Source organism: Entelurus aequoreus, linkage group LG27 (genome assembly GCF_033978785.1).
Source record: "Entelurus aequoreus isolate RoL-2023_Sb linkage group LG27, RoL_Eaeq_v1.1, whole genome shotgun sequence".
Taxonomy (NCBI): domain Eukaryota; kingdom Metazoa; phylum Chordata; class Actinopteri; order Syngnathiformes; family Syngnathidae; genus Entelurus; species Entelurus aequoreus.
The window spans coordinates 1,162,650-1,172,649 of record NC_084757.1 but is presented as its reverse complement, the minus strand read 5'-3'; the positions used below and the strand labels follow the sequence as shown (position 1 = coordinate 1,172,649).

The window sequence follows — 10,000 nt, the reverse complement described above, 5'->3', positions numbered from 1 at the left end:
ATGTTGATCATGTTGTTAGTATTTTTGTTGATATTGATGAGGATTCTAGTTGATGTTGATGACGATGTTGACGTGTTCGAATAATGTTGATGTTAATGTTGTTTTTGTTAATGTTGTTGCTCATGTTGATTATGTTAGTATTTTTGTTGATATTGATGAGGATTCTTGTTGATGTTGATGATGATGTGGACGTGTTTGAATAATGTTGATGCTGTTGATGTTAATGTTGTTTTTGTTAATGTTGATCATGTTGTTAGTATTTTTGTTGATATTGATGAGGATTCTAGTTGATGTTGATGACAATGTTGACGTGTTCGAATAATGTTGATGTTAATGTTGTTTTTGTTAATGTTGTTGTTGTTCATGTTGATTATGTTAGTATTTTTGTTGATATTGATGAGGATTCGTGTTGATGTTGATGATGATGTTGACGTGTTTGAATAATGTTGATGTTGTTAATGATGTTAATGTTGGTTTTGTTAATGTTGTTGTTGTTCATGTTGATTATGTTAGTATTTTTGTTGATATTGATGAGGATTCCTGTTGATATTGATGATGTTGACATGTTTGAATAATGTTGATGTTGTTGATGTTAATGTTGTTTTTGTTAATGTTGTTCATGTTGATTATGTTAGTATTTTTGTTGATATTGATGAGGATTCTTGTTGATGTTGATAATGTTGACGTGTTTGAATAATGTTGATGTTGTTAATTATGTTAATGTTGTATTTGTTAATGTTGATCATGTTGTTAGTATTTTTGTTGATATTGATGAGGATTCTAGTTGATTTTGATGATGATGTTAATGTGTTTGAATAATGTTGATGTTAATGATGTTAATGTTGTTTTTGTTAATGTTGATCATGTTGTTAGTATTTTTGTTGATATTGATGAGGATTCTAGTTGATGTTGATGATGATGTTGACGTGTTTGAATAATGTTGATGTTGTTTATGTTAATGTTGTTTTTGTTGATGTTGTTGTTCATGTTGATTATGTTAGTATTTTTGTTGATATTGATGAGGATTCGTGTTGATGTTGTTGATGATGTTGACGTGTTTGAATAATGTTGATGTTGTTACTGATGTTTTATGTTGTTTTTGTTAATGTTGATTATGTTAGTATTTTTGTTGATATTGATGAGGATTCTTGTTGATGTTTATGATGATGTTGACGTGTTTGAATAATGTTGATGTTGTTGTTGATGTTAATGTTGTTTTCGTTAATGTTGTTGTTGTTCATGTTGATTATGTTAGTATTTTTGTTGATATTGATGAGGATTCTAGTTGATGTTGATGATGATGTTGACGTGTTTGAATAATGTTGATGTTGTTGATGTTAATGTTGTTTTCGTTAATGTTGTTGTTGTTCATGTTAATTATGTTAGTATTTTTGTTGATATTGATGAGGATTTGTGTTGATGTTGATGATGATGTTGACGTGTTTGAATAATGTTGGTCTTGTTAATGATGTTAATGTTGTTGTTGTTCATGTTGATTATGTTAGTATTTTTGTTGATATTGATGAGGATTCATGTTGATGTTGATGATGATGTTGACGTGTTTGAATAATGTTGATGTTGTTGATGTTGTTGATGTTGTTTTTGTTAATGTTGATGTTCATGTTGATTATGTTAGTATTTTTGTTGATATTGATGAGGATTCTTGTTGATGTTGATGATGATGTTGACGTGTTTGAATAATGTTGATGTTGTTAATGATGTTGTTTTTGTTAATGTTGATCATGTTGTTAGTATTTTTGTTGATATTGATGAGGATTCTAGTTGATGTTGATGATGATGTTGACGTGTTTGAATAATGTTGATGTTGTTAATGATGTTAATGTTGTTTTTGTTAATGTTGATCATGTTGTTAGTATTTTTGTTGATATTGATGAGGATTGTAGTTGATTTTCATGATGATGTTGACGTGTTTGAATAATGTTGATGTTGTTTATGTTAATGTTGTTTTTGTTGATGTTGTTGTTCATGTTGATTATGTTAGTATTTTTGTTGATATTGATGGGGATTCGTGTTGATGATGTTGACGTGTTTGAATAATGTTGATGTTGTTAATGATGTTTTATGTTGTTTTTGTTAATGTTGATTATGTTAGTATTTTTGTTGATATTGATGAGGATTCTTGTTGATGTTTATGATGATGTTGACGTGTTTGAATAATGTTGATGTTGTTGTTGATGTTAATGTTGTTTTCGTTAATGTTGTTGTTGTTCATGTTGATTATGTTAGTATTTTTGTTGATATTGATGAGGATTCTAGTTGATGTTGATGATGATGTTGACGTGTTTGAATAATGTTGATGTTAATGATGTTAATGTTGTTTTTGTTAATGTTGATTATGTTAGTATTTTTGTTGATATTGATGAGGATTCTAGTTGATGTTGATGATAATGTTGACGTGTTTGAATAATGTTGATGTTGTTGATGTTAATGTTGTTTTCGTTAATGTTGTTGTTGTTCATGTTAATTATGTTAGTATTTTTGTTGATATTGATGAGGATTTGTGTTGATGTTGATGATGATGTTGACGTGTTTGAATAATGTTGGTCTTGTTAATGATGTTAATGTTGTTGTTGTTCATGTTGATTATGTTATTATTTTTGTTGATATTGATGAGGATTCTAGTTGATGTTGATGATGATGTTGACGTGTTTGAATAATGTTGGTGTTGTTAATGATGTTAATGTTGTTTTTGTTAATGTTGATTATGTTATTATTTTTGTTGATATTGATGAGGATTGTAGTTGATGTTGTTGTTGTCAGGTCTGGCAGACATGACTCCTGCTGCTAAGATCATTCCTTTCCTGCCGGGACACGTGGAGGTGTTTGACTTGAAGGCCAGCGGCAAAGTGGAGTCTCTTCAGATGAAAGCATTTCACGAGTGCACCAAGGAGCCCTACCATGTTCTCTGTGACGCTGTGGGTCGTCTGCCAACAAGTACGATCACGTCCCCACTGCTGCCCTAGTGCCTTTGTGCAATCCATGTTACGATGGTCATTTCACTGTAGGTCTGGATGAAGAAAGTGTCAAGGACAACATCAGAACCTTGTTTGAAAATGCGGTGAGGAAACGTCTGATGGCCAAAAGGAGGATCGGCTGTCTTCTCTCAGGTCATTTTTCTTTCTGCTTTACTTTGTTATTAATATCACATTTGACTATATGATATTCAATATATTTAATATAGTATTAGCCACTTCTTTGCTCATGTGTTTTACCAAGAACAACAAGTCAAAAACAGGAGACTGACCACAGAAGATACTTTTCAAGCTCTGGCTTCTCCTTGGCACTAAAGTTGGCCTGTTTTAAGTTTTGGGAGAAATCACATGACTTCATGAACATAAACTTTATAAACACTTTTGAATATGGGCTCACCAAAAGTTCTCTACTGATTGCCTTATCATTCATAATAATAATTAATCAACTCTTCCAAAAGTACTGAATCGTACAAAAAGACACATTTTTTTTACAAAACGTAAATCCTTATCTGTTCATGAAAGCCATAAATATAGAATAGAATTTATTGATCCTGGGGGAAATTCAGCACCACAGTTCACTCACAATAAACAATAAACACTTGGGTATTTTTTACATGTGAATAATATAAATACAGTCAATTATACAGCATTATTCACATGTGAATAATATAAATACAGTCTATTATACAGCATTATTTACATGTGAATTATATAAATACAGTCTATTATACAGCATTATTCACATGTGAATAATATAAATACAGTCTATTATACAGCATTATTTACATGTGAATAATATAAATACAGTCTATTATACAGCATTATTCACATGTGAATAATATAAATACAGTCTATTATACAGCATTATTCACATGTGAATAATATAAATACAGTCTATTATACAGCATTATTCACATGTGTATAATATAAATACAGTCTAATATACAGCATTATTCACATGTGAATAATATAAATACAATCTATTATACAGCATTATTCACATGTGTATAATATAAATACAGTCTATTATACGGCATTATTCACAAGTGAATAATATAAATACAGTCTATTATACAGCATTTTTCACGTGTGAATAATATAAATGCAGTCTATTAAACAACATTATTCACGGGTGAATAATATAAATACAGTCTATTATACAGCATTATTTACATGTGAATAATATAAATACAGTCTATTATACAGCATTATTCATGTGTGAATAATATAAATACAGTCTATTATACAGCATTATTCACATGTGTATAATATAAATACAGTCTATTATACAGCATTATTCACATGTGAATAATATAAATACAGTCTATTATACAGCATTATTTACATGTGAACAATATAAATACAGTCTATTATACAGCATTATTCACGTGTGAATAATATAAATACAGTCTAATATACAGCATTATTCACATGTGAATAATATAAATACAATCTATTATACAGCATTATTCACATGTGAATAATATAAATACAGTCAATTATACAGCATTATTCACATGTGAATAATATAAATACAGTCTATTATACAGCATTATTTACATGTGAATAATATAAATACAGTCTATTATACAGCATTATTCACATGTGAATAATATAATTACAGTCTAATATACAGCATTATTCACATGTGAATAATATAAATACAATCTATTATACAGCATTATTCACATATGAATAATATAAATACAGTCTATTATACAGCATTATTCACATGTGAATAATATAAATACAGTCTATTATACAGAATTATTCACATGTGAATAATATAAATACAGTCTATTATACAGCATTATTCACATGTGAATAACATAAATACAGTCAATTATACAGCATTATTCACATGTGAATAATATAAATACAGTCTATTATACAGCATTATTTGCATGTGAATAATATAAATACAGTCTATTATACAGCATTATTCACGTGTGAATAATATAAATACAGTCTATTATACAGCATTATTCACACGTGAATAATATAAATACAGTCTATTATACAGCATTATTCACATGTGTATAATATAAATACAGTCTATTATACAGCATTATTCACATGTGAATAATATAAATACAATCTATTATACAGCATTATTCACATGTGAATAACATAAATACAGTCTATTATACAGAATTATTCACGTGTGAATAATATAAATACAGTCTATTATACAGCATTATTTACATGTGAATAATATACATACAGTCTATTATACAGCATTATTCACATGTGAATGATATAAATACAGTCTATTATGCAGCATTATTCACATGTGAATAATATAAATACAGTCTATTATACAGCATTATTCACATGTGTATAATATAAATACAGTCTAATATACAGCATTATTCACATGTGAATAATATAAATACAATCTATTATATAGCATTATTCACATGTGAATAATATAAATACAATCTTTTATACAGCATTATTCACATGTGAATAATATAAATACAGTCTATTATACGGCATTATTCACAAGTGAATAATATAAATACAGTCTATTATACAGAATTTTTCACGTGTGAATAATATAAATGCAGTCTATTAAACAACATTATTCACGTGTGAATAATATAAATACAGTCAATTATACAGCATTATTCACATGTGAATAATATAAATACAGTCTATTATACAGCATTATTTACATGTGAATAATATAAATACAGTCTATTATACAGCATTATTCACGTGTGAATAATATAAATACAGTCTATTATACAGCATTATTCACATGTGTATAATATAAATACAGTCTATTATACAGAATTATTCACGTGTGAATAATATAAATACAGTCAATTATACAGCATTATTCACATGTGAATAATATAAATACAGTCTATTATACAGCATTATTTACATGTGAATAATATAAATACAGTCTATTATACAGCATTATTCACATGTGAATAATATAAATACAGTCTATTATACAGCATTATTCACATGTGAATAATATAAATACAATCTATTATACAGCATTATTCACATGTGAATAATATAAATACAGTCTATTATACTGCATTATTCATATGTGAATAATATAAATACAGTGTATTATACAACATTATTCACATGTGAATAATATAAATACAGTCTTATTATACAGCATTATTCACATGTGAATAATATAAATACAGTCTATCATACTGCATTATTCACATGTGAATAATATAAATACAGTGTATTATACAACATTATTCACATGTGAATAATATAAATACAGTCTATTATACAGCATTATTCACATGTGTATAATATAAATACAGTCTAATATACAGCATTATTCACATGTGAATAATATAAATACAATCTATTATACAGCATTATTCACATGTGAATAATATAAATACAGTCTATTATACAGCATTATTTACATGTGAATAATATAGTCTATTATACAGCATTATTCACATGTGAATAATATAAATACAGTCTATTATACAGCATTATTCACATGTGAATAATATAAATACAGTCTATTATACAGCATTATTCACATGTGAATAATATAAATACAGTCTATTATACAGCATTATTCACATGTGTATAATATAAATACAGTCTAATATACAGCATTATTCACATGTGAATAATATAAATACAATCTATTATACAGCATTATTCACATGTGAATAATATAAATACAATCTATTATACAGCATTATTCACATGTGAATGATATAAATACAGTCTATTATACGGAATTATTCACAAGTGAATAATATAAATACAGTCTATTATACAGCATTTTTCACGTGTGAATAATATAAATGCAGTCTATTAAACAACATTATTCACGGGTGAATAATATAAATACAGTCTATTATACAGCATTATTTACATGTGAATAATATAAATACAGTCTATTATACAGCATTATTCACGTGTGAATAATATAAATACAGTCTATTATACAGCATTATTCACATGTGTATAATATAAATACAGTCTATTATACAGCATTATTCACATGTGTATAATATAAATACAGTCTATTATACAGAATTATTCACAAGTGAATAATATAAATACAGTCTATTATACAGCATTTTTCACGTGTGAATAATATAAATGCAGTCTATTAAACAACATTATTCACGGGTGAATAATATAAATACAGTCTATTATACAGCATTATTTACATGTGAATAATATAAATACAGTCTATTATACAGCATTATTCACGTGTGAATAATATAAATACAGTCTATTATACAGCATTATTCACATGTGTATAATATAAATACAGTCTATTATACAGAATTATTCACGTGTGAATAATTTAAATACAGTCAATTATACAGCATTATTCACATGTGAATAATATAAATACAGTCTATTATACAGCATTATTCACATGTGAATAATATAAATACAGTCAATTATACAGCATTATTCACATGTGAATAATATAAATACAGTCTATTATACAGCATTATTTACATGTGAATAATATAAATACAGTCTATTATACAGTATTATTCACGTGTGAATAATATAAATACAGTCTATTATACAGCATTATTCACATGTAAATAATATAAATACAGTCTATTATACAGCATTATTCACATGTGTATAATATAAATACAGTCTAATATACAGCATTATTCACATGTGAATAATATAAATACAATCTATTATACAGCATTATTCACATGTGAATAATATAAATACAGTCTATTATACAGAATTATTCACATGTGAATAATATAAATACAGTCTATTATACAGCATTATTCACATGTGAATAATATAAATACAATCTATTATACAGCATTATTCACATGTGAATAATATAAATACAATGTATTATACAACATTATTCACATGTGAATAATATAAATACAGTCTATTATACAGCATTATTCACATGTGAATAATATAAATACAGTCTATTATACAGCATTATTCACATGTGAATAATATAAATACAGTGTATTATACAACATTATTCACATGTGAATAATATAAATACAGTCTATTATACAGCATTATTCACATGTGTATAATATAAATACAGTCTATTATACAGCATTATTCACATGTGTATAATATAAATACAGTCTATTATACAGAATTATTCACAAGTGAATAATATAAATACAGTCTATTATACAGCATTTTTCACGTGTGAATAATATAAATGCAGTCTATTAAACAACATTATTCACGGGTGAATAATATAAATACAGTCTATTATACAGCATTATTTACATGTGAATAATATAAATACAGTCTATTATACAGCATTATTCACGTGTGAATAATATAAATACAGTCTATTATACAGCATTATTCACATGTGTATAATATAAATACAGTCTATTATACAGAATTATTCACGTGTGAATAATTTAAATACAGTCAATTATACAGCATTATTCACATGTGAATAATATAAATACAGTCTATTATACAGTATTATTCACGTGTGAATAATATAAATACAGTCTATTATACAGCATTATTCACATGTAAATAATATAAATACAGTCTATTATACAGCATTATTCACATGTGTATAATATAAATACAGTCTAATATACAGCATTATTCACATGTGAATAATATAAATACAATCTATTATACAGCATTATTCACATGTGAATAATATAAATACAGTCTATTATACAGAATTATTCACATGTGAATAATATAAATACAGTCTATTATACAGCATTATTCACATGTGAATAATATAAATACAATCTATTATACAGCATTATTCACATGTGAATAATATAAATACAATGTATTATACAGCATTATTCACATGTGAATAATATAAATACAGTCTATTATACAGCATTATTCACATGTGAATAATATAAATACAGTCTATTATACAGCATTATTCACATGTGAATAATATAAATACAGTCTATTATACAGCATTATTCACATGTGAATAATATAAATACAGTCTATTATACAGCATTTTTCATGTGTGAATAATATAAATGCAGTCTATTAAACAGCATTATTCACGGGTGAATAATATAAATGCAGTATATTAAACAGCATTATTCACGGGTGAATAATATAAATACAGTCTATTATACAGCATTATTCACGTGTGAATAATATGAAGAGCAAACACATTTAATAGAGAATAATAATAGTAGTAAACACATGAAATGTATCAATCCTCATTTAACATTCCTTTAACTTTATTAGACATTCTTTTTGGGCAAAGATAAATAATCTTTATTGTTACAGAACAGAAATGAATAATGTAGTGACAGAACTCTCATCAATCCTAAAATCATATAGAAATCATATAAATCAAATCATATTTGACAAGCCATCCCTTCTCAGTTGACATGTTGCTGTGTGCAGAGAGGAGAATGGGACATAAATCAGGTCCAGTCTTTAAAAACACTTTGCTGGATTTAAAACATTTCTCTATGTGCAGGAAAGTCTTCATCCATCACATCAGTGTTGGATGCACGCAGACTTTCACCAGTCGCTTGGATCAATGTTTGTGTTGACACTGTTAAAAGTCCAACAACATCAAAGTAGCAGGAGAATGGAAAAACAAGACTTTAAAATGCTTCATTGTGTCCATTAAAACACTGCTGTCAAACTCAAGTGGCCCGCCACTTTATTTTATTTGGCCCTCGAAAGCCTGGAAATAATATGTATCAATAAAGTACTGTAATGTATTTTATTTTCAGACCCCGCCAAAAAAACAACAACTACACACCAAGTTTTTGTTTGATACCGTCACTCGTCACAGCATTATTGTGAGGACTTTGAAATTGAAATACCACGTTATCAACAATAACGGTACACCCCTATATTCTAGTAATTTATATACATACTATGTGTATATGTATATGTATGTATATATATATATATGTATATATATATATATATATATATATATATATATATATATATATATATATATATATATATATATATATATATGTGTGTGTGTGTGTGTGTGTGTATACTCTATATAT

General features: G+C 26.6%; 1 protein-coding gene across 3 annotated transcripts in view; it reads left to right on the top strand.

The window, feature by feature from the left end:
* The window catches only part of LOC133644545 (asparagine synthetase [glutamine-hydrolyzing]-like), a 62,248-nt gene that overhangs the window by 28,651 nt on the left and 23,597 nt on the right, over positions 1-10,000 (top strand). For all 3 annotated transcript variants that reach the window (XM_062039095.1, XM_062039094.1, XM_062039093.1), the window contains 2 exons: positions 2,782-2,955; positions 3,027-3,128. In XM_062039095.1, coding sequence (XP_061895079.1) covers positions 2,782-2,955; positions 3,027-3,128 — 276 coding nt within the window. The remainder of the gene's footprint in view (positions 1-2,781; positions 2,956-3,026; positions 3,129-10,000) is intronic.